The sequence below is a fragment of the Melospiza melodia genome, chromosome 6, assembly GCF_035770615.1.
Source record: "Melospiza melodia melodia isolate bMelMel2 chromosome 6, bMelMel2.pri, whole genome shotgun sequence".
In the NCBI taxonomy this organism is placed as follows: domain Eukaryota; kingdom Metazoa; phylum Chordata; class Aves; order Passeriformes; family Passerellidae; genus Melospiza; species Melospiza melodia.
The window spans coordinates 14,938,879-14,965,083 of record NC_086199.1 but is presented as its reverse complement, the minus strand read 5'-3'; the positions used below and the strand labels follow the sequence as shown (position 1 = coordinate 14,965,083).

Genomic DNA, 26,205 nt, shown 5'->3' with positions numbered 1-26,205 from the left:
TATAAAAATATTTTTGTAGCAGCTAAAGTCGTAAATGAATGGGCTAATTTCAATTTAAAAGCAGAAGCCCAGGGTCTGCAAGCTTGCTGAGAGGCCTCTTGTGGTTTAACACAAATGAAGTAGGGGCTGCTGGCACTTGGAAAATGACAGATGAAGAAGAAAGGTAATTGCTGGTCCTGACCTGTCAGAGTTGCTCCTTTGTGCACCAAGTCCAACTTCCCCTTACACTTCCAAGTTATCTACAGCAAATTTTCTTCCAAACTAAACAAAATCAGAGGCTTTTAGGAACTTAGAAATGTCTGCTTAATTTCAGGGTCGATAAGCCCCTGCTCCAACTCATTCTTAATGTATCAAAATTAAATGTTTTAAACATATTTATCTAGTTGCTATGGCTTTGCCTGGTGTGTCAGACACTTTATCCATCAAATATGACAATTGAATAATATTTTTACTTTTAGATATGGATCACAGATCCTTCTCATCATACTATTCCCTTCCCCCCTTTCCTGAGTTTTGAACTCACTGGAAAATCTGTTCCATAATACGGTGGGTAAATGAATTACAGTCACAGATGGCCTCTGGAGATTTCATACATGCTGCAATTCATTTATTCAGGAATGGAGAAAAAAAAAAGAGACCCTTGTCTTGTGAGGGTATTATCAGAGACAGCAGATCAGACACTGTAATGCTGCCCTGCACTCTGCATTTGACCCATTTCCTAAGCTTTTCTGACTCGGCATTTACTATTCCTGGATTTGAACATTTTTAAGACAAACGTCAAAATGATAATGAAATGATGAAATGATAAAATGCAGGGAACTGTGGCCATTACAATTTATTTTTACAGTCCTGAGTGAAACCACTGTATGCTGTTGTAGAGAGGTGCTCAAGAACAGCAATCTTCAGCCCTGGCAATAGCATTTCAGCTAAAAGAACTTAATGCACAGATGACTGTTGAGATTCAGTCAAACCTTGCAGTGAGAACTGAGATCCTCATAAGGAAAATGCTAGAAGAGCAAGAAATATGATATAGAAGCCAGTATATAATGTTACTGCTGGGGTGTGTTGTTCATTTTAAGTCATAAAGCCTATTTGCAGGCAAGCATTAGGGTCAGGCCCCAGGACTCAGTTCTGCCTCTGAATTCAGGCCAGCAGCTGTGGGAGAAAGGGATGGGGTGGTTGATGCATCAGCCATCAGGGAAAAATTAATCCTGCAATAAATGCAAAGAACTTGCCTCAAGAGTGGATCAGACAAACTCATTCTTGTTTGTGCAATGATATAAAAACACTGCTATGTGGTCAAATGTAGCCTGGTGATTTAACCATCTGCACTGACACACTGCCACTCCACTGCAGGGCCAGGCTGCAGCAGGCTGGAAGAAGGGACCATTTATGTTTTCTTGATATTTCCTCTGCTCTCATGGGCCCCCACCTGGAGTCCCATGTCCAGGTCTGTGCTCTGGAGAGAGTCCAGTGGAGGGACACAAAGGTGATCTGAAGGCTGGAGCACCTCTCCCAGGAGTTTGAGAGAGCTGGGGTTGTTCAGCTGCAGAAAAGAAGGCTCCAGGGAGACCTTTTGGCAATTCCCAGTACCTAAAGGGGGCTTATAAAAAAGAGGGAAAGGGACTTTTTATAGGGAGAGACAGCAATAGAATAAAAGGTAGTGGTTTTAAACTGAATGAGAGTAGATGAGATATTAGAAAGAAATTCTTTACTCTGAGAGTGGTGAGGCACAGAAAAAGGTTTCCCAGAGTTGTGGATGCCCCATCCCTGAAAGCATTCAAGGCCAGGCCAGATGGGGTTTTAGCAGCCTGGTCTAATGGAAGGTGTGTCTGCTCGTGGCAGGAGCAGGGGTTGGATTGAGGTGATCTTCAAAAGTCCCTTCCAACCCAAACCATCCTCTGACTCTGAGAGTATTTAGCTCTTTCTGAGGGCCATTTCACATTTTCATCTCACCCTCCGATTAGGCATCAGAGCTGACACAGCCCACTGGGTGCCCTAATGAAGGTATTTGTCCAAATGCCAGACAAACCAGCCAGCACAGCCACTCAATGGAACAGCATCGGCCAAGAGCCCTCGCTCTGTGCCTGACAATGCTTGGGGTTGGAAAGAAACCTCTCAAAACCTTCTTCCAGCATGGCCACAGGCCTGAGGGGAGACTGCACATCCCCTAGGGAACTCCTGACCCCGTCCCCACCTCTTCCCTGGGTATGAAGGTCCCTGTGTGGAGCTGGGTCACCTACATCCATCCCTCTGGACAGAGACAGCACCTGCTGCTGGAGATGCAGAGTGCCCACAGGAATACCCTCACTCACCCCCTTCAGTGGGAGTTCAGGGAACCAGGGGGTTAAAGTGTAGGCTGAATCCTCCCAGGGCTGCCACCCCCCTCCTTGTAAAGAAGCAGCAATTTAACAGACTTGCTGCCCTGAGGTTTAATGGATGGCTCTGGCTGCAGCGCTTGGGGACCCTCTGGCAGGGCGCTGTGAAAGGGCAAAGGGGGACTAATAGCTGCTGTGTTTTCCAGCAGCCCAGCCAGAGATAGCTCTGTGCATGGCTGACAGGCAGTCAACGTCTGCTCCCTGTCTCTGTTTGCACTTCATCGAGTTATCTCCTTGCAAGCAAAGAAATCCCAGCTGATTGAACAGCACATCCATCATCTGGATTTCCCCCATATCTTTTCCTGTATCAATGGTGCCATAAAAAGCCCACCAGAAAAGTCAACGGAAATCTGCTCTATCTTCCATTAAAAGCTTTTGCAGAGATCTGAAGTAAAGAAAAAAATCAAAACAAACCCAAAACTTTTTTTCCTCCCTGAGACGTCAATCAACGAACATTAAACAAAAAGATTAGTTCTGCTCTTATTTGTTTGTGAAACAAAAAGCATGAAATATTTAGCAGTGCTGTAATGAAAAGCAGATGGGAATAATGCTCCTTTCAAGGCCGCTGGTAAGCACCTCCTTTCATGGCACGGCAGCAGCAGGACGAGGCAGGCAGCCCATTAGGACAATTTATGAACTGGACTTCCACAGAGGGAGTTCTAGCAAGAGGTCCACAGCTCGTACAGAGCAACCCTGATAACATCTGTTAGGGTTGTTCATTGAAGAGGATTATATTACAATCCCTCTTAATACTACGAGTGCTACAGTAAAACTGGATGAGCCTTCAGTTTCATTTGCCCCAGCAATATGTGTTTATCAGGGCGTTTTTCTGAAGCTGGAAACCTGGGCTGCATTCGTGGTATGTCACAGAGTGAAGTTTAGAAAGCTTGAAATATTAGCTTAGAAAAAAACCTCAGTCTCTGTTTTTAATCTCTCCTGGCTGTAGTGCTCAGCCTCTATGTGCAGCATCAACACACCATCAGCCTTTTTCCAGAGGAAGCCACTCCCCATTAACTCTCCAGGGCTGAGATTGATTTTATTTAAATAGTTCTCACTCGCTAACCTTGCTCCATCCTTTATTTAAGACTTTGCTAATGATGTATTTTTTTCCCCTTAATTTACCTAAGCACATAATGAATGCTCACATCCGAAATGACCTCATTATACCAGCAAGGACTTTGTGTGGATACGATTTAGTGCACAGACATAAGGCAGAGAACTCTCTAAATGGAGAGTTTTTAAACATTCTGTAAAATCCCTGTTGACTACAAGCCAGGTTCTTACTGCTGTAAATTGACTTAGTTCCAACAGCTTCAATGAAGCTACACTGATTTACTCCACTTGAGGGTCTTACCCTATTATTCTTATTTATTGAACTTGCCACCTTTTGCTGCTACAACCTAAACTTCCATCCTCTAGCAGCAGGGTTGCTATCTAAAACAGGTGTTTCTGCAGTAATATATGACTTCAGAGATTTATAACTACCTGGAGTATTTCATTGTCCTCTAAAAGTGTTTATAATAATTCTCGTTGACTGTCCCAGCTCCCACCAATCAGCTGTAAAATTGTTTGCAGGCTGAACCTGATCAACAAAATATTAATTCCCCATGCAAGCACGAGGTGTTTTATCTGTTCATCTGCACTTTTCCTCCCTGCTGGACAAAGGCCTTTCCTGGTCTCTCTACAGTGTCTGAGACAAAATGAAGCCCCAGGCTTTTTTGCTGTTCCAGAAGAAGAGGCCTGATATAAACAAAGCAGGCTATTTTCTGTTTTTCCACAAAAAATAAACTGCAAGATGAAAAAATGCATTGCAAAGGAAAAACAAAACCCAGAAATTTCTTTTGTGCACTAACTGTACCCCTGATGGGAATGTGACTGTCCCACCACGACACTCTGCTCTCCCTACAGCCCTGGCTTTGCTTTACCCTGCTCTCTCCTAGGAGGAATTCAGGCTCTGCTCCAACCTTGACCCAGCTGTGGCCAGCCAAGTGTCTGCATTTGTACTTTTGGGGGCTTAGCAGGAGACAGCTCATAGGAAGGCACAAGATCACATGGTTCAAATGCCTGAGAGAAGTCAAAGAGCTGCATAAAGCCCCGTGTGTGCATAAAGGCAACAGGGAACATAACCCACAGGTTCACCAAAAAATTGTAGTGGTTTTCTACTTGTCCAGAAAGAACTGCCTGTGGAGCCCTTTGATATCAGGGATACTGGCAGACTTTTTCTCATAAAGAATAAGGAAAGAAAGCAGCAATTACCTGGAGCTAATGAGAGTTGTGCATCCATACACACACACTGCAGTGATTACTCTTCAGAGAGATCAGCAGAGCTTACACTAACAAACTGTTAGCTCAACAAATGTGATTGGTATTAACTTCAAACCCAAGGGTCACAAAAAAACCTCCCCTTTGTCTTACCAGGTTTGGGATTGAGGAGAAACCCGCAGAGAGTGTCAGGGGCCAATGCCATAAGAAATCACAGTGAATCAGAATATGATTTAGCAGATTCACATCTTCTTCAGGTCCAGGAGAATGCTATTTAAATAACTTACAGAAAAGCTGACATTTTCTGTTAAATCTCAAAGGACTAGAATGAAGCAGCTACATTTAGCAGAGCCATCTTCCAGTGATACCTGAGCAGAGAGGCAGGAAGCAGCAAATTTTATCCTTGCTTCACTTGTTCTGGTTGTTTCTAGGTCAGCCCAAATACTCTAATGGTATGAAAAAAGCACAGCAAAAGTGTGTAGCCACCACCCAAAATAACCTAAAAGTCCTTAAAAAGAAATGCACATGTGTTTATTTACTGCACTATGACTGCAACATCAAATACAACGATATTTTCATTTCAAAAAAGGACACATGCAATAAAATACTCTGATTTTAGAATCCAATTCAATACACTTCATTGGTAACACTGAAGCATCACAGAACAGGCAAGGGCTTAGGGTGATGAATTTCCAGTCTCTTGATCCTACCTGCAAACAGCAAAGTCACATCATATTTTATTTGTCATCGAGGGATAAACTTTTGGAATAATGTGGCTGGATCACAGAAGGTTCCAGCTGCCCCTTAACTCCCCTATGAGTCTTGAAGAATCAGATTTTCTTTTTTATTTGGGAAATATTATGCTTTGACAAGGATGAGGAATAGACAGTATTTTCCAAGCAGAGAGCAGAAATCCTTCCATGTTATACCACAGCTGAGGTACAGAGCAAGGGCCTCTGCTTCACAGGTGCAGAGAAGCCAAGGCTGTGAGTTACTTTAACTATTGCTCTGAAGAATGAAATCAGGCCATTTTCTGCAATATTTCACTGCAGCTTGCTATTATTTTCATCTGCTCATGGGGCTTAAATCAATTTAATCTGGCATTTCAGCTATGGAATAAATCCACAATACACAGGAGGAGTCCACAGCTCAGAAAAGAACACAAAAAGTTGTCCTGAAATACTCAAATCATAGCCTCTTAACTACTTAAAAGGCCCTGTTCTGCATTAGAAAAGGTCCTTATTCTATCATAGCTATTCACACACCACAGGCTCTTATTTTTAATATTTCCCATGAAGTTTCATGGGACTAATTTTCAAATAAGGTTCTAAACAGTGTAAAAAACCTGCAGACTCATGGCCCAAAATGGCACCAATTCTAGCAGAAACTCTCCTGGCTTTCATCTGGGACTTTGAGGAGTGTGACATAACACTGTCCAGCCTTTCAAAACAATGACCTGATTTCTTTCTGCATCTCTTGCGTGGCATAACACTCAGGATGACTTAGCTCCAACAATTTACATAAAACATTAAGTCAGTCTTTTGATGCAGCTGCATTTTTATAGAATTACACAGAGTCAGTATACAGAAGCTTACAGCTTTTTGAGCTAATTCTAGCAAACAGGAGGATTTATTTATGAAAACAAAGAGTTCCAAAAGTACATGGAAATCTGTAGAGCAAAATATATATCTCTGTATAATTTCCCAACACAAGCAATAGGCAGTTTAGAAAAATATGATTGTTACAGTCTTTCTGAACCAGAAAAGAAAGGATTTAAAAAATAAGTTCAGCTTTTCACAAAGCCATATTTTTAATAAGAAAATAGAGTGGTCCACATTTCCCTGAATAAGCCTGAAAGGTTAAAGAAAGGTCCAAGCAAAGCAAGGAGTTGGACTTGGACTTGATATCAGCTGTGATAACATGCACATGTCCAGTGACAGCTGCTTGGCTCCAGTATTGTTTACCTTAGAAACGAGCCTAATTTATCACAATTTTATTCAAAAATCATAAATAACATGACTAAAGTGGAACTGGTCCCCGCAAGGCAAATAATTATATTCATACAAGCAAAATGTGACATCAATCCAGTTGGTTTCTTGTGACAGTTAAAAGGTATTTTGTACTCAACTGTTACTCTGTACAGCACATGTATAAACACAGATTATTATTGCAGACTTTGCTATCAGCTACTATACATAAACTAGAAGAGATGTTCATGCTGTAATTGCCTCTAAGGTTTTTGTCCTACTTGAATATTAACATTTACAAAAACTGAAGTGGAGACCTGAATTCAAGCCAGGATTTCAACATGCAAAATGACAGGGTTCACAGGAAGGTTTTGGATCCTCCCCATTACTGACATTTGGAAGTGGATAGGAGCTCTGAAGAATTGCAAAACCATTCATAATATCAGTTTCTCTTGTGAACAGCCTTTGGTTTTCCCTGTGTCCACAGGCAGGTGATCTAACATGGGACATGCTGGTGAAATTTAGATTCACATCAATAAATCTCCTGTTAAGGAGAATTCACATTTTAGTTTCAGGTCACTTCTAAAAGAAGGTGGAAAAATGTACCTCAATATTTGCTGATTTTTAAATTAAAAACAGAGAACTGTTTGATTGCAGAAACTTTGCTCCAGGCTGTTCTTAAAAACTATTTAATTTATCAGTTAGACCTTTTTATTAATTCTGTTCAATGTGAGAGCAAATCCCTTCATTTTGTCATAATTTTTGTGAAATATATGGGATATTTACTCACCCTATATGGGAGTCTTAGCACATTTCTTTACACTTTCTTCTAGCTTGAAACAAAACAAAAGCACAAAAACTGATGGAAGCAAGATTGATGGAGTGTTGGTGAAGGGATCCACAACTGTTTAAAATCCAGGCTTATGAATTCAATTGGGCCCAAGACAGCCCAGTGCTCTGAGGAGGGAGGACCTCTGCAGGGGCACTGGACATGGGTTATATTGCCAATAAACCACAATGCAGCTTCTGGGTCTCCTACCACTTCTCAGTGTCCGTGGAGAGTTATGTCTCACAAAAGGCAATGACAGAAAAATGCAACACCTGCATTATTGCTTGTGTAATTGCTTCACAGTGGTCCAGTACAGTCAAGTAAACAAATGAGAAGAAGGTCTGCTGCTGAAAGGGAAGCTCTGAGGCTGGGCAGATGGAGAGTGCCCTCCTGGAATCACCCGATACACTCAGTTAACACAAACTAAAAGGGAAAAAAAGTTGAAAGAGTCACACTGATCAAAGGGAAAACATTTACTGAGGCAAAAATTACCATCAGAGTCTTGGAGCAAGACAAAGGTGTGTCTTTTGCCTTCCAGTCAAGCTCGTGTACAAAATGGAGGCTGGAGTTTGAGGACAGACACACACATAGCACATGCAAACACCTTCAGGAGCAGCCAGTGTTCGAGCAATGCCCCCCAGGTTAATCTTACAGGGTTTGATCTGGGAATGGGATGGAAAAATCATCTTGGGTGCTTTTCACCCTAAAGACTGAAACCCAAACTCAAAGCTTATTAAATCTCATCAAAGCTCTTTACAACATGTACCTCTAAACTCTTCCAGCTTCCCTTTAAGACACGGTTTCTCTTAAAAGCTGCACTTAAAAGTTACATTGAAGTGGAATGTCACCTTAAGTAGAGCAATAATTATGCTCCCCATTACCTACATAAATATATATATATATACACACACACATATATATACATATATATCTATATTTCATGGCAACAGAAAGTACCGTACAGAGGCATTCATTCATATCTGCAGTGAAACAAAGTCTGTGGTGTTCAGTGCTTATTAGACTTGACAAAAGAAATAATTTGATTTAGGTGGGAATCACTTCAGGAGAAATAGCAGCTCCAACCCCCGAGTTCCAGAGGGAGGCCTCCCAGCAAAGTGCTGCTGAGGGCAGTGGCACTGCTCTCCAAACTCCTTCTCCCTTTTAACACACAGCTTTTCATGGAGCAAAAAGGAGCTCAAATAAATGGCTTGCTATAGGGCTTGATAAATGAGTTGTGAAATCAGTTTGTTAAAAGCAATCATTTTCCTTTTCTTTCTTTTCTTTCCTCCCAGGTCAGAAAAGGGGGTTCTGGCTTATTTAGGGTGTATAACAATGACAGTGGAACACTCGTGGCAGCTCAAGGGCACAGAGCCTGGCTGAGCAGCACCTGGGAGCTCTTAGCCCAGCAGCGACAATGAGAGGGTAACAGAGCTGCAGCTGAACCACCAGCCCTCTGTGCTGACTGAGGGGCAATTTTCTGCACACAGAAATTGGATTACACATCAAAACCTGCTTAGAGAGGCGAAGGGAAAAAGGCTCTGGGCAGGCTATGAACAATGCTAACAGTGAGGCTTTCATTATTAATAATTGTTTGTTCAGTGGCAGCCTCACACTCCTGTCTGCAGATGTGACTATTAAGGGCAGTCCCTGAGCCAAAACTGAAGGCAGATGTGGGCAGATGTGGGCAGAAGACTTGGAAGAAATGGCTGGCCAGGACTGGAGTCCCCCCAGATAGTGATGAAAGCTGGTTTGACACAGGGGACAGCAGAAACAGACAGATCATCTGCAGGAGGAACTGCAATGGGGGAAGAAATTATTGGATTTTAAACTCATTGAAACTGGACCAGATTTTTTCCCTAGGTATTGAGGAAGAACAGCCACTGGAAACACTTAAGGCGATAGGAATGACCTAGGCTGTGGAAGAACTGCAACAGGAAAAGAAGAAAAAAATATTGGGATAATTTACTTTGGAAAGGAAGCAAAGCCAAATCTCTTCTGCTCTCATAAATGAAGGAAAGACAAAACATGGCCTGGAAAGGGTAGTGCTGGTCTTTCTGCTTCCTTGGACTTAGCAAAAAGTGGCCAAAAGAAGGAACATCAAACCATCCCCACTCCCCAAACAAAAGGTTTGTGATCCAAAACCAGTTCAGGGGAATACCTCTATCACACAACTTGGAATAATGTGGAACTGGCTGGTGTAAATGGCTCTGAAACCAGAAAGCCACTAGCATTCAGTAAGGCACTGAATAGGCTTGCCCCTAAAATCCAGAAGACTGAAGACAACCTGACATTTACTTGAAAAGGAACAGAAAAAGTCCCACCTCAGTTCTACAATACATTTCTGCCTCCTGAGGATTGAGCAGAGACCATCATGAGTGGCTTTCCATCTATAATAGCATTTCCTGTATCTTTTTCTGGAGCATCAGCACCCACCACCTACCATTAACCTGTCACTGAGGGGTTTAATTTAGCAGTTTCTTCTGCATTTAATGAAGAGAAAAAACCACTTCCAGTGCTCAAATCTCAGCTCAAGTGAATCACCCTGAGGGGAGCCTCCTTCCACAGCCAGGGACATGAAACTGAACTGTGCTGATGGCCGCTGTCAGAATTCTGCCTGGCAGAGCCCTGGGATGGCAAAGTCCCTGTGCCTGTCACCAGTCCTGGACTGCTCTCCTTGTGCCAGGCCTGTGAGCTCCTCTTGCATGGAGATTATCAGGCTGCCTTTGGAAGAACTAATGTTTCCAGCTGCTTCCATTGGGATGCTGCACCCTGAGCTGTGCAGTTTCACCTTACCCACACTCTGCTAGGAGGAGGGTTCTTATCTCTACAGGTACAATGAGGTAAAATCTGGCATTAGCTGAAGCAGGTTAGGGAACAGAAGTGCCACTTAGGCTACAGTTTGAACTGGTATATTCCTGATATATATTCCTTCTTTTCCACATCTACTGATAACTCTCTGGTAGACACATATTCATATTTTAAATTGGATAGAAAACAGGTAATAAAAAACCCAATTGTGTGACAGATTATTCCCTCCTACTTTTTTTTTGTTTGGGGGTGGGGGGGGTGTTCTGTTCGGTGTTTGTTTGTTTGTTTATTTGTTTGGGCTTTTGTTGGTTTTGTGGGGTTTTTTTATTCATGAATCTTTGTTTTGTTTTACCATTTAACAAATAAATGCAACATGATCCCACAATTCTTAAATGGACATGTACAAGTCAAAATGCCTTGTGCCTAAAACATCCTGCACTTACCCAATACCTACAACTAACTTGTTTATATTCCAGTATAACCAATAGATATCTTCTTTTAGGTATGGTAAAAGTAACAAGATTGATTTCTCAATGAATCATGTTGCCTGCACCAGAAATATTATCTTTAGTATTTTAATAAACTGGTTTCTGAGAGTTGCCAACCTCTGACAGATAAATTAATGCAATAAACTTGTAATGGCTCAGAGCAGGTCAGTGTCTGGGAGCTGCTAAGAACATCCTCAACAGCCCCCAGCAATTCTGGAAGAAGTTGGTATAGGTTCTCTGGACAAATGATACTCTCCATGGGGTACTAAACTCTCCAAAAGCAGCTCTTACAGCCAGCTGGGTACATAACCTATGACTTGAGAGACATCTATGATGCCTGGCGAAGACATGTTTATTGGGGGTTTTATACCATCATTTCTTGAAAGGAAAAAATATTTTTCCAGTTTCCTATGGTGGATAATTTAGTTTCAGTCTGTAATATTCACTTATTCCAAAAGGCTTTGTTTGGTCTGGGAATCTGTCACAGCAGTTTTGGTTGGTTTTTTCCCTAAAGAAAAGAGGGAATGTACTCTCTTGTGTCAACACAAGTTAAAATAATTATTGTACATGAATTCACTCTTCAAATCTCTTTAGTGCTAATGAGATGTGTATGCACATACATAAAAGTAAAACATTCCCTATTTAATATTGAAAAGGACATCAGATGTAGCAAACTCCTGAGGTCTAGAGCAGCTAAAGAGAAAATACTGTTTCTTCTGATGTGCAGAGATCACCATCTGTCTGTCTAGGAATGGCCAATTTTTGGAGACATTTCTTCTCTCCGAGGTCCACAAATACTCCAACAAAAGGATTAAGGAGAAGCATAGAGCCATTCTAAAAGCTGTCCAAATTATTCAGTGATCACTATGTGGTTTAATTAGTTAGTCTAGTAGCTTTATTTACAGCCTCAAATATTTGAGTCTTCTAAGTTGTCAGTCAGCACAAATAAAGTAGCACTTGGTAGAAATCATGACTGCTCTGGAGATTGAGTGCTAGCAGAGGAATACAACATTTCTAATGTATGTGCTTAGAACTGAAGATGATTTTTATATAGAGATTTCTGGAGAGGGCATATATAAATAATATTTAATATCACTTAAACTGCTGGCTGGAATGAGAGAAAGGGCTGATAAAATAGACATGGGGCACAATAGCAATTTTCTACCTGAATGTATTGCTGCCATGAAAATTCTCTGGAAAGCATCAGGCTTCAGAATCAATTACAGTTTACAAATGAGCCTTGCTTCCATGCCAGAGGCTGGGTTTGGAGTGTGCCTTTGGGTAATGCCTTGCTGTAATGCATGGGCAGTGGAGTGCAGGATTTTGCACCTCAGGGTCATTAATGTGGTCCAGCAGCTCCTGGGTGCCACAGTGCAGGGACAGAGCTCTGTGAACAGGCTGGGGGTCTGCAGGGAGTGCAGGCCAGCTGCACACACCACTCACAACCCCAGACATACTCCATGTGTTTCAGAGGCTTTTAGCACCCTTTGACTGCGGCTGCAACTGCATTGGGGCAAAACAGTGAAAGTCCTCAGCTGCAGACACATCCAGGGCTCTGTGCATCCCAGGCTTTGGCAAGGGAAGGCTTAAGGCAGTGGCCCCAGTCTGAACCTGAGCTGCAACACATCTCAGTTACATCTGGATGTCAGAGATGGATGAGCTGGGGATTTTACAGGCACAAAAGTGAGCATATCACCACCAAATCATCTGTGAGCAAAGATGAGGAACTGGGCTCAAGACTTTAAGGACTGGTTTGGAAACCAGTCCCTACAAACTAAATCCTTTGGATTTAATTTGTGTTTTGAGGAATCTGATCTTTGTACAGTTTCCTGGAAGCTGGACTCATTATTCCAATTACTGACTTGATTAATATTTACACACACTTCCAGGAATCAGTATTGCAAGCTTTTCAGAAATAAAAACCCACAAGAGAATGAAAACAAAATTAAATTTTATATTTACATCTCAAGCTTTTGTAATTTTCTTCTTTCTTTCTTTGCCAGAAAAATCTCACACCTGCCTTGAACAGGTGAGGTAAATGACATTATGGAAGACTTAAATTGTTTTCAGTGATATGAACATTAAAGTCCTGTGCTTTGGATAGTTTTCATTGCAAAGAAGTAGAAATATTCATCACTTCTGTGAGATATTCAGATTATTTAAGTTAATGAGAATAGATTGACTGAGATTTAAAGCAAAACTTTCCAAGATTACAGACAGGGGACTTACAGAATAAACTGATTGCAAATCTAGAAGCAAAAGTGTGTTTCTAATTTAGTTGTTTGGTTATTTTTTTTAAACCTGCCACCACACTGAAACATCAAGGTGATGATGCAGTTGTTCTTGTAAGATCTTCTGTGCAGAATTTTTTTCTCCCTGTTACACACTCCCATGGTGTCAAATGCATTTGTGAACCCATACAAATCACCCAGATCAGAAGGGCTTGGCAGAAAGAAATCTGATGTGAGATTTTGTGCTTCCATAGAAAAAAAATTTCCATCTCCCTACTGACTTCCATTTGCAGCTTTATTTTTCCTCATTATTTTTACTTTCTCACAGGTATTTTACTTTCATCACCTGGATCAGCTCAGCAAAACCCAGAGAACTGCAATGTAGCTACATCACAGAAAGGTGTGTGCACACCTACACACATCCACAACCACACAGAGCAGGTTTTGTCACTGTCCCTCTTCCCCCACAGTTCTTTTCTAAAGGAAGATTTAATTTGACTGGAGATGTGTGTGATGATTAACTCCCTGCTGGGCAGCCACAGGGGTTTCTTCCCCCAGGGCTGGCAGCAGTTTTTAGAGGGATGTGTATGGCACTTGCACTGCTAATCAGGAGAGCAGGAGGATGTCAGGAGGAGGGAGCCACCAGAAAGAATGGCTGCAAGGAAGGAATTAATATGCCCCATTCTCTGACAAATTATAGCTCCTCTCCATCTGGCTCCTTCAGGAAAGGAATCACAGGCCTTCCTTCACTTCCCAAAGTGAATGTCTTACTGCTCAGCATACATGGACTCTGCTCACCCTTCTGCTTCCAGTCCCTTCTGCCTGCTCTGAGAGCTCTTCTGCTGCCTCCTGACAGCCAGGTTTTAACCCACATCAGCTCAGCTCCTGCTGCATGCTCCCCTTGCCCTTTGAGTGATACCTGCACCATTCCTGCTGTCTCTCCTTTAATTTCCACTCTTTTACATTTTTAGCAGACTTCTGGCATTTTAATCCAACTCTAGCAAACCCAGTATAGTCAGAAACATTATTAGGAACACAGTGACAGAGTCTTGGTGGTGGGAGAGTCTCCTCAGAACACGTAGAAGCCCTGTTACTCACCACATTTTAAACCTGGAAAACGGAAGAAAAGCTGTTTAATATGTAATATTACATACTGGTAATATGAAGGGAAGGGGAGCCAAAAGGATTCTGAGATTTTTTTTTCTCTACAGACCCTGTGCACTTGTCCTGTGTGTTCATTGTGACTCCTTTCTAAGGCTTTACAAACTGATGGACACCTCTCCTCTCCATGCTTTGCTGCTCCTTTCACACTGCCTGCTCTCCTAATCCTGTGCCCAAACTGAGCTCCATGCTGTTATGCCTCCTGATTCTACACGATTTTGCTTCTTGAACAGAACTTCAATGATTTTGTTAAATAAGTGCCTTCCTCCTTCAGTCTGTCAGCTACAATATTATTTTAGACCTTATGCAGAAAATCACACCAAGTACCCCATACTGATACACAGAAGAGAAATTTCTCCTGCAACAAAGCCAGGAGAGGGAAAGTAACTGTTTCTTATGTTAGTTTTTTCATGATTACTACTGTAGCTAAAACCATGAGACAATAAGGGATAGCTCTCAGAAATGGCATAAATTTTTAGAAATTACCTTTTCTCCCAGGAGTCAGTCAGGTAAAACACCACTAAGAATGGCTTCATCCCTCTGAAGTGAGAACTGCTTTTACATTAAAGGCAATGTATAATGTACATTCAAAAATTTGATAAATCAGACATAGGTTTAGGTAAATAAATTACAAGTTGCCAAAGTTTTAGAGTTTAGATTACACAGATTTAGATTATGCTCGACTGTCGTTGATACAATCAGTTTACACAATTTCAATAAACCATTAATACAAAAGAATCCTAGATAGGAATCTTCTTTCCAGGGTGGTATTATTAAAGTACTTCCAAGTTTTGCTTTACTGACACCGAGCCAGGCTGCATCCCACTGTTCAGGCTTTATAATCCGTTGCCAAATGCTTCTTTATAAAGTAAAAAACCCAACAAACCAAACCATAAAACCCCACAAACACAAAAATCTAACAAAAAACCTACTCTGTTATACACAAGATTGGTGATACAAGGTTTTGTTCAGTGCTCATAAATTTGTTCAGAAAATTATGATCTGATTTTAAAAGTTCTCCTGATAGAGAGATGCTAAAAAAATATATTCTTTTTTTTCTAGCTTTCTTCCCACTGTATTCCACCTCTCCTGATTCAGGTGGGCTGGAAAATACAGTAATTGGAAAAGAAATCTTGTAAAAAATAAGAACAAGAGGAGGTCCACTCCCACTCCTACTGAAGTCAGTAGAAACATTTCTATTAGCTTCTGCAATCCCTGTATCCAGATACTGAAAAATCAGCTCAAGATTTCAAAGAGAAAAGTCCAAATCTTCCTTGGGCTGAATGTCAACCACTCATGATTCTACTGTGTCTCCAGTTTACACTCTAGTGCATGACCACATGTTCTCATACTTTCTCTGACTTCAGTTGCAAACCAAAATCTGATGTTAAAAATCACCCAGAAAATCCCACAACAACACCATCCTTCAGTATTGTTTGCTGAAAGATGGCAGAAACATTGCAGAATTATCTTTAAACAGTGGATGAGTGGATGGTGGTTGCTAGTTTGACCACAGATATACATTTATATATATATATGTACATACATACACGTAAACAATCTCTATATACATATTATAAGTACAATAATAAAAAAATTGTAAAAATATTAATTTTACTCAAATACCTGATTAAAGTGATTAATCTTAAGTTGCATTATGTGATGCATCCCGTTGGCATGTGTTAGAAGCCCTAAAAACCTACGTGAGCTGCAGTTAAAACCAGAGTTCTGCCCTTCCGCCGTCGCCTGGTGCCGTGCCAGCGGTTACGTTGGAGGGGGGCCCTCATATCTCAGCATCAGCTTGAAGGAGCGAGCAAAGTTGTTGGCCAGGGTGCAGCTGTGGCTCTCTCTCTCTGCCAGGGGCAGCAGGAAGGCCAGGAGCAGGAGCAGCAGCAGCAGCAGCTGCAGGGGAAGCGCGGCCCGGCGCACGCGATGCAGGAACGAGCACGGGCCTCCAGAGCGCTCCTGGGAAACACAAAGCAAAGAGCAGCTCAGGAAAAGACATTGCTGGGGAGGTCTACTTCAAATACAAACACATTGCTGGGGAGGTCTACTTCGAATACATTGCTGGGGGGGTCTACTTCAAACACATCAAACTGCCAGGGAGAAGGTCAGAACAGCCCCTGTTGTCCTTGGCCTAGGACCCAGCCTGGGTGCTGGGCTCACTGAAGGTGACTGAAGTTAAATTGTGTCTTTTAGAAGAATATTTCAATATTTTCAAGAATTCCCTGCTGGAAACTGTTGTTTTCTAGAAGGAAAACACTGCTGACTTCCTAGAAATTTTCTAGAATTGCTTCCAAGCCCATTTTCCCAAGTGGTGGTCACACATGCTCATGCCCAAGGTGTTGACTAATCCCCTCACAGCCACCATACAGCACAGAAGGTCTGTGTTTGCTGCTCTCCAGTCTGTAAAATGAGAGTGCTGGTGCCTGGAAGAGAGGAGCAGCTTCTGCTCTCCATCAGCACAAAGGAACTGCATTTGCAGCTCATCCAGCCCCAAGTCATCTGCCCTGCAGCACCATGCACTGGCTTTGGGGTCTGCAAGACTGGAGGTCAGAAAAAAGGCCCCACAGTGCAGCCTGCCTCAGTATACCTTATACCTTTCCAGACCCAGCTTAAAACTTTATGTGATGCAAAACAATGAGAGAAACACAACAGTGATAGTGAAGGAGACACTAAGGCCACACCTATTTCTGTGCAGCCCTTGGGGACACACACAAAGGAGTCCCATTACACCTTGCTCTGTACAGGTGCAAACCTAGACTAGGTCAGTTAATCTCATAAATGTAACCTGGTTTAGCATGACCAGGAAAGAATATATCTATGGCTACAGAATTCAGAAAAGATTAATTAAGAAGGGAGATTTCCACTGGCAAGATTCCTGGGTAACTCCTGCCAATGTGCTGAACTGTGTGAGTTTCCAAAAAAAAAAAAAAAATCAACTCTTTTGAAAAGAAATCTGATAAAAAAGGCTCAATAACCCACTTATTTTATCAAACTAGGATTTATACAATGAACATAAATACAGTTCTTAATCAGCTACATTAGGTACCAGCCTACATCATAAATGTCAGCACAGAACATCCACTGGAGTAGGGCCCACACTTTCACAAAAGAAAATTAATTTATTGTGTTCAAGTCACAGGCAATGTCAGTCCCACAGCAAAATTAGGGCTTCTGCTCACTGTGAGGTGTTTAACAGGCAATGCCTTTGTTGCACTATAGCACTGTTGCCTTTTTCCCAACCTGGAAATGAAATTTGAGATCATTTTGATAAGAAGGTAATATAATGAACATAAACTATCCATGGGAAACATCAGCAAAGAAGATATGGAGGAGATTGATGGTAGAAGAAAGTAATTATGCCTTTCACTTTTTTTAATGATCTCTTCCACTGCTTTCTAAATTACTCAGTCCCTTATAACTCCATATAAATGCCTACAGAATTAATTACAAAGGTAAATACACAGCTGCAGTTACACATCATGAGACAGGTGTGCTGCAAAATCCTTCTGTTGTAGTTGGTTTGCTTCCATTATATTGAATGGCTGCTGAGATTTAATTATTGTGTCAGGCAGATGTAGAGGCAGCAGAGCAACAGCTGCTTGCTCTGTCATTTCTGGCCCACAGTACCTGGGCTGTAATTTGTTCCCTGAGGCCAAGGAAAACTCAGGTCCCTGGGCACTGGAACTGTCAGTGGATAAAGTCTACATGCCAGGGTGTGAGTGGGACTGACTTTGAGCACCACTGGGCAAGTTCCCTGGGTACAGTGATTATTTACCTTGAAATCAAAGCTTCACCAACCTGGCTGCCTCACAGGTATCATCTGCTCCTACTGTGACCTGTTCTCAGAGTACAAGGCATAAGTAGCTATACTAATGAGACTTTCCCTTCTCTAGTCCAGACCTGAAATCCCTCTCATCCCCTGGATATCATCTACCTAAGGGCTGAACAAAGCCTGGAGGGTCTTCTGTGTTTACACTCAATGCTAAATCTATTATGCACAAGAGCAGCAGCCCCAACAATTGGCTGGAGCTCTCTGGGCTTGTCTCTGTAATGCCATGGATCAGCCACTTCTCGATGTGTTCAGTGTAAATCAGTGCACTGTCATCCACAGGTCTGTCTTCATTGACAAAGATTTCTCATTCTTCATTCTTCATTGCATCCATAATACCCAGCAATATGACAAATACATTTATCAGAGTGCCCTATCTGTAAGGAAAAAGACTCTTGCCAGGTTCCAGAATGCATGAACAAGCTTGTTTGTAGATATTAACAGCTGGAGTCCTGTCAGTGGAAGATGCAATTTGAGTTAATTCTGCAATGGGACAATTCAAACCATGCTCTTTGTCCTACCACTAAGGCACAGTAAGTCTTAATGCTGATGTTACTGGGAAGGATCCTGAGAGTTCAATACTTCATTCCAACTGGAATCCTCAAAAATGTTCTCACAAACTCAAACTGGGACTTAGAAATCAATCCACCTCTCATTGACACAGTTGTGAGGACCACCAGTCTTCCTAGCAACACCTAAAACTTCTGTTTTACTGCTGTCAATCCTTCAGAATTTGTTTTGAAAGCTACTTCAATCTGAAACTGTTCTTTCATTGCCAGGCCAGCTGCAACAGCTCTCTTCCCTGTTACATCTTTCTGCCTGTGAACTGGTGGGAAATGTGAGCATTTCCAGTTGTGCCTTGTCTCTGTTCCTGACACAGCCCAGGCAGCAGATATGGTCACTCAGGCCTGTCACTGCTTTCCTGTGATGACCACACTGCCAGTTAGCCACTGTTTTTCCTACCCTGACTCTTCTACCAATCCAGGATTTGACTCTGCCTTGATTTCTACAGCAAAGACTATTAATAACCCAAATAACATTTCAATCTCATAATTTCTCAAAGTGCTCTTAGATACACTGTAAGAAGCTGTAAAATTGTATTGCTTTTCACAGCTCATCCTCCAGAAAGAATTAATGCAAAATGGATTTATTAACAAGCTCTCATTTGCTCTCCTCTGAACTTTCTGCAGAGGAGGGTACTCAAGCTAACCACAGCAGCTCCTAGCATTAGAAAAATCAGTGGAGAGAGAGTTATCTTGGGGGAGAACTTCAGAGAAGGGGAAATATTTTGCCCTTATCTGCTACTTCTCTCCCACCTGCTTGCTGGGTTTATAGGTATTTGTGTTCAATGAACTTTTGTCTTCAATGCCCAGTTTCTCTGTTTTGTTTGATCATACAGCAAGGTCAGAATGTATTTTAGACTCCATTTGTTGTCATGGGAATGACTCAGCTATAGCAAACATAGTATTATGATGCCTCTGCAGGACTGAAAATGAGGCCCACAGGAGCTGTGAGGGTTTGGTGTTTTCAGTAAATTTGCAATGATAAACCCTTAATAAATGAGGGCCTCAACCTGCACACACTGAAATCCACAGGAGATTTATCATTAATTTCAGTGTCTGCAGTGGGATTATGCACAGGAACAACCAAATAAAGTCAGGATCAGGAACTGCTTGTCTGTGGAGGTCAGCAGGTATCTTACAAATGGATTCATCAGTTATATGCCCAAGTTGTTGTGACATGAAACCTTCATTAGTTCCATTGCTTTGTGCTTGCTGGAACAATGATTTTTTTTTTTTTTTTTGTGGTTTTTGTGGGGGTTTTTAATGTTTTTTTTGTGAAACTATGAGAGGTGTTAAATGATAAAAGAAAATTGAAGGAGACACAGTAAATTTTAATAGAAAAGATGATACATTTGGAAAAAGCATGGAAAATTTGAGGCACTGACTCCCTTTCAGAGGATGAAAAAAACAGCACTTCAATTTTACTACGTCAAGATATTCTTTGAGATCTGTGATGTGAAAAAGAGATGCTTTCAGGATGTAGTGACCTGAGACCATGGCCCCCACAGGAAATTCAGGAAGCCAAGGTACGAACCTCTGCTCTGCTGGACTCAAAGTGATCAGGGTCCTGGAGTCAGGACACACTTCCAAGCATTCAGCACATCACTCAGGGTTAGAAAAGGACAGCCTAACACAGTTCTACCTTTGCAAGAGACAGTTTGAATATATCATTTCCATATGAGATGGAAGGTTGATGATGAGAAAGATGAGAAGGTTGGAACCACAGCCCTTGCTACACAGTGGAATTTCACTTTCCCAATCACTCCAGCTACTGGCATCAGTACAGCTGCCACCCAGCACCCACAGTGCCTGCAGTGCATGCGTCAGATATAGACTCCACTAAATATTCTGAAATCAAATCTTCCTCTGAGAAAAACTGGCCAAGCTCCAGTGAAGTCAACAGACTTTTAATTTCCACCATCTTAGAATAACAGTTGGAATACCTGGGTATTGAGCCAAAGTGTCAGAGATATTTCTGAAACACATATGGAAAAGGAATAGGTTGGCATTTAAAAGGAAAATATACTTTTCAAGTTCGCCATCAGGAGTAAATGTCCTCCCTCTTCTCCCTCAAAACAACAGGACAAGCAAGGACTGTCAAGGGGTGGACAGCTGTGTTTTGTGTAATGCTAAATGCATGCTTGCTCCAAATGAACTGCACTGGCTGTGAAAATTCACATTTGTACTTGATTCATGTTGGGGCGTTTGAGTGACAAGCATGGGTTTGGATCAGGGAGTGCTCAGCAGCTCAATCTGTTTGCAGTTAATAACTCCCGGCCAAGCGCACCGTGGAAAATCACTTGGATGGGAAACAGCAGAAAAGCACTTTAGAACTTGCTACAGAATATTCTTGTGTAAGTTGCTGAAGTGTTTTACTAAAAATCAGTGTCCCCCTGGTTTGCTATTGACCACATTCCAGGATATAAGAAAACACACAGTTAATCTGTGTGAGAGAGCAGAGCAATATAGCATCTCATACCAGCCTCATTAGCAGAGTTTTGCTGCTGCTTGTATGTCACCAGCGTGCCTGACAAAAATCATACCTGCACCACTGAGTCAGTCATCCAGTAGAGAGAAAATATTTAGTCTGCATTTATTCCTCTTACCTCAGAGTATTTCCTGCTGCCTGAAAACTCCTGCTCTACCTAGGGATAAAGAGACCAGTGCCTTAGTGTCCTACAGGCATGACACACAGACACCAGCAGCCATTCCACTTTGTGCCAGGGCTGTACCCAGCCCAGGTATCCTCTGTTCTACAGCAGCTGGCACAGATGCATGGGTAGTAAGGCAAGCATAAATAATTTCTCCTTAATATTCTCAGCCTCCAGCTACTTTCAATTTAGGCAGTTTCCTGAGCCTGACAGGACTTGCTCATCTGTTTAACATTCAGGGAATCTTTCTTCCAGATACTTGTCCAGTTTCCCCTTAAACCTACACAAACTACACAGAGTCCTCAATGTTCTTTAGCAAGGAGATCCAGCTGGCATGAAGAACAAATAATCTTTGTTAGCTTTGAACCTGGCTCCTGGTTCATTCTACAAGAGATGGAGAGTCAACCATCATCTATGCTCTCAGAATAAATTGTGATGATGTGAAACCCTAAATTAAATGCCTAGGCAGGATGAATCCAGGCCTACCTCCACAGTGGGGAGGTCACAACATATTGGGCTCAAACTACAGCAATAGGGACAGAGGAAGAACTTCCTAACAGGAAGAATAACTAGGCCTTGGAAAGGATCACCTACACAGGTAAGGATTCTACCACTTCATTATTCCTCTGAGAGTAACTAGAGCTGCCAGGTAGGCTGAAACAACAGCCTGCCATACTGCAAGGAATGTTGGAGATGAAGTGGAGTATGCCTGGACAGGAGTGTTAAGCAGCACCACTTGTTTTGGTGAAGCAGCTGCCTTATCAGTGCCATTCTGTCTCAGAGGCCCTGTGCTTCTGCCACTGGAGATCCCACTGGGTACTTCCTCAGCTGTCACTCACAGAGGCAGGTTATTGACAACAAGAGATCAGTTCCAGGGGGATCACAGGCTGCTCTCTCAAACCAAAGGAAATTGGGTTTTTTTACCTGAGTGTGAGATCGCTTGGAGCTGGGCTTCCCATCAATTCTCAACTCAGAGCCATGGATGTCCCTCTCCAAGATAAACAACACATTGCAAATCACAGCTGGCCTTCTCAAGCAGGAAATAATTCAGGGGAGTTGGATACTACTGTCTCCACAGAATTGAGCATCCAACATGCTCCTGAGCAAGGCACAATCCCATAAACCACATCAGGAACTAACATCAGCCTCTGTTGATTGGAGGTTATGTGGCCTCTGCAGAAGGACACTGAGACCCTGAGTTCAGAGCTGTATTTTCCTACAAGCAAACACTGCCCAGGGTAGGCAACCAGCAGTGAGGAGTAACTCAGGGAGGCTGAGACCCCATTGATCCCTGTGCTTATCATTTTCCTTTGCATAAAGAGCTACCAGAATGAACCAGAATGCTAAGAGAGGTTAACTGCAGCCACAGGAGCAATTTTAGCTCTGACATTTTCCATCTTCAGACTGCTTGACTTTGCAACCTTAATGTTCCCTTCAATTCTGAAATGCATAAGCATATGCATGTAAATAGGTAAGTGTACAGGCAAATGAAAGACTGTTTTCTTCCTCAGGGAAGATTCCCCATGGCTGGGGGATAATCTAGAATCTTCCATGGAGGCTTCATTTAAAAGAAGCAGAAAACAAGCCAGCAGTTCATATCTGAGGTTTCAGCAGCCACATGTGGTGGGTATTTCAGAATTTCTGCTGCAAAGTCACTTAGAACCAAGCACTGTGCCATATGCTACTGTGACACAAATGGATTTATAAAGGTTAGCTTCTGTGTGCACATACAGCATGACATGTTTCCAGCATATTACAGGACAAGAGCTAGGACTGATCTGTTAAAGTAGCACTGATTTCTATAATTCTCCAGACCTAAGCAAGCAGAAAAAGACCTTAGTCTTCTATATTCAAGAAGACAGGCAAATAAAACAACTTTTCCCAATTTCCAACTTCCACTCATCCTTGCAAGTTGAAGTAAACTAATTAAAATAAGCATAGAAAGAATAAAAACTGAAAGAAAGACAAAATGTTCTGGAACTTGCAGAAGAAATTATTGACATCAAAAAGCTGGTTTATTATGTCAATAATGTATATATCCAGCTGTTTTGCCAATGACTTCTCTCAAGTGACTTCTCTCAAGTCAAGATGAAACTTTTCTTAAACTTCAGCAGTCACTATACATAATTTAATTATATTTGCACTTTGTTTAAATACTTCAAAAATGCGATGGCTTACTTTTAAATAAATAATAGGTATAAAAATTAGAGGTAATGATTAGAAGTGTTTTTCTTACAGTGCCTTTTACAGCTGTGTTAAAAACCTGTTTTTTCAGGTGTATACTGAAAACTGGTTGCATTCTGCTATTGCTCAACAAATCTCTCTCTGTCCTTACCTTTCAGTTAGGACATGAAATTATATCTGCTGAGAAAATCATTCTAAGCTATCTCCTTGGTGAAAATCTGCAGCTAAAGGACAGATCTCTTCACATAAAGCAGGGAGCACCAACCACCTGCCTAACTAACACCACATGAGCATGAAAGGAAAGAAAGAACCAGGTGTCCTGGGGAGCAGGATGGCACCTCTTGCACCAGCACGGCTGCAGGCAGAGCACTGGCAAGGCACAGGTGTGGCAGGACCAGATAAATAACAAACAAAGAGCCCCAGCTATCTAACATTTGGGGACACTGCAATGTAAATTGGAAAATTACATGAAACCTCCAGAAATAAGAGCACACAGGCAGGGAGTCTCCCAGGTGCAGTAATGTGAAGGGAAGCTTGTGAGCCTGCTGGAAAAGGAATGGGATGCTGCTCCTGGCTCAGCATACCTAACAGTGGGTCTGAGTTAGGAATGGGCAGGTAGGATTTTTCTGGAGGTGTTTTTTTTTTTTTTTTGACTAAGTTTTCTTTCTGAGCAAATATCACTGAAGGCAGAAAATAAGTCTATCTGCTAATTTTTAATGCTAAGGTGCCCTTTGTCCTGTGTTTGGGTCATGGTCTAATTCCCAAAACAGGTAAGCACAGGCTTATAGGCATAATGATGAAAAAAAAAAATAATGGACAGATATTACAGATATTAGCATTACCTATAAAAGAGGTATTGAAAAGTGAGGAAAAGATACCTTTTAATAAGTCTTTTTCATTTTACTAGGACTGTAATTGTACAGAAGATTTTAAGTGTGTAACACCTGAGGAAAACACTTTCAGTAGAGAGGCACCAGCACCACAGAATGCTGTGTTTTTCTGCCACGAGGAGCTCCCATCATATCTGCACTTGGGCAGAGCAGAGCACAGCACTGTTTTCTTCCTGGCAAGCTGTGGCAGCTCTTGCTTTGCAGTTTCCTGAATGACTGCATTAATTTAATTGACTCCAGATCAATGGTGTCTCTAAATAAGATTAAATTACATGTTCCTTCTGCCTGTATGTTACAGGAGATTACTCTTAGCAGAATCTCAAAGGAAGCAATTAGCTGACCACTGATGTAATGAATTCTAATTATTTTGTTTGTACAAACAATAAAGTCAGATCGTTTGTTTAGCAAGGAAGTAATTACTCTGAGAACTTGAGAAAATAAATCAAACAGTGCTACCTAGACCTGTAAATAATGAACCTTCTACTTCCCATTTATGCTAAGAATGCTCATGGAATATTTTCAGGTAGCTGGGAGCCAACCTTTGAAAGTAACATTTATCATAGTTATTATTGAGCACTTGCTTGATTATGTTCTTGAGTGTGCTAGGTACCCTGCAGAAATATCCATCTACATTGGCTGTCACTGGCACCTGCTAAAAATTCACTGCAGCCAGTGCAATTTCCTGCAACTGCTTTTTGTTAATCAGCAAGAAGTCACTCACATCACAATCATTAGGCTGTTCTGCTCCTAAGGGCACCAGTGGCAGGGGCATGTCCTCAGCAATGGATGAATGATCAGGAGAAAAAGCACATTACTATACATGGAGCAGGCTCTATTCTGCCCAACATCTGGCCATGTAGGCTAGAAATGGAATCAAATCAGAAGGCAGTCAAATGAGAATGGTTCTAGCTGGGTCTTCCCTTCTCCATGCTGATCTCTGCTGCTGCAAAATATTCACAGCTCCAGCAGGAGAGACAAGCAGAGTCACTGGGGACCTCGTGCTGCAAAAAGCAGAGAGCACTCCAAAAATACCTCAACTTCTGCCACTTCTGCTGATTTTGTGTGACTCGAGAGCATGAGGGAGCTGACAAATTAGAGATAACCTGAGCCTATTTTATACAAACTCACTGGTTGTTGCAAGCACAGTGATGCAGCCATCTGCACTTCCTGCAGATACCAACTCCTGAGATCAGCCATTCCCTTCAAGGCAGTTGGCTTCCTTTACCATAGCATTGAAAAGATATTCATGCATACAAAAATATTTTGCTTAATCTTTCTTTCGTTTCCAGCCACATTTTAGGTGTTAAATCTGAATTTAAAGTAAACTGCGTGGCCTAGAATTCTGCAGTTGGCCTGGTTTTCCTCTTTTCTTAGGCCAAACAGTGATACACCCAAAAGGGATCAGCATTATTTTCTGGCTCTCTTAAGTGGTGCTAAAAAATCTTATGGCAACACTGTCTCACATCCTGATAAAACTTGAATGAAAAAAAAAAAGACATTACTGCTTCCAGCACTTGGATTCTTGTAGTGTTACTGTTTAAACAGAGAATAAAAGCCCTGAGGTCAGTGAAATCTCACTGAAGTGAGCAGGGTATAAGTTACAGCAACATCTGTACTGGCTGAAGGGAAACTGCAAATCACTTGTTAGTGCAATGGGAGCCATTTCCCTCATGCTTATGAGGTATTTCAGTTCTTCAGTCCTTTCCACCCTGAGCTGTTTCTCTTTGTGTTCAGTAGCTATTAAAAACTCAGAGAATGGGGTTTTTTTTGTGCTCTTGCTGTAGGCCTAATTGACAAATGTTTGCTGCCTGCCATTATGTTAAGCCAGTATCTCTGTAAATTAACTGAAGACTTTAGTCTAATTTGGTGAATGTAAGGGTGAATAAATACCATGTACCCCAAGGCACATGAGGCAGATAAATTAAAAATGGCATCTAATTGTACTGGAGACATGCTTA

General features: G+C 41.8%; 1 protein-coding gene across 3 annotated transcripts in view; it reads right to left on the bottom strand.

The window, feature by feature from the left end:
• Positions 1–5,149: 5,149 nt before the first annotated feature.
• Positions 5,150–26,205, bottom strand: part of SYNE3 (spectrin repeat containing nuclear envelope family member 3) — a 65,415-nt gene continuing 44,359 nt past the window's right edge. For all 3 annotated transcript variants that reach the window (XM_063160026.1, XM_063160024.1, XM_063160025.1), the window contains one exon: positions 5,150–16,089. In XM_063160026.1, coding sequence (XP_063016096.1) covers positions 15,889–16,089 — 201 coding nt within the window. In that variant the 3' untranslated portion in view covers positions 5,150–15,888. The remainder of the gene's footprint in view (positions 16,090–26,205) is intronic.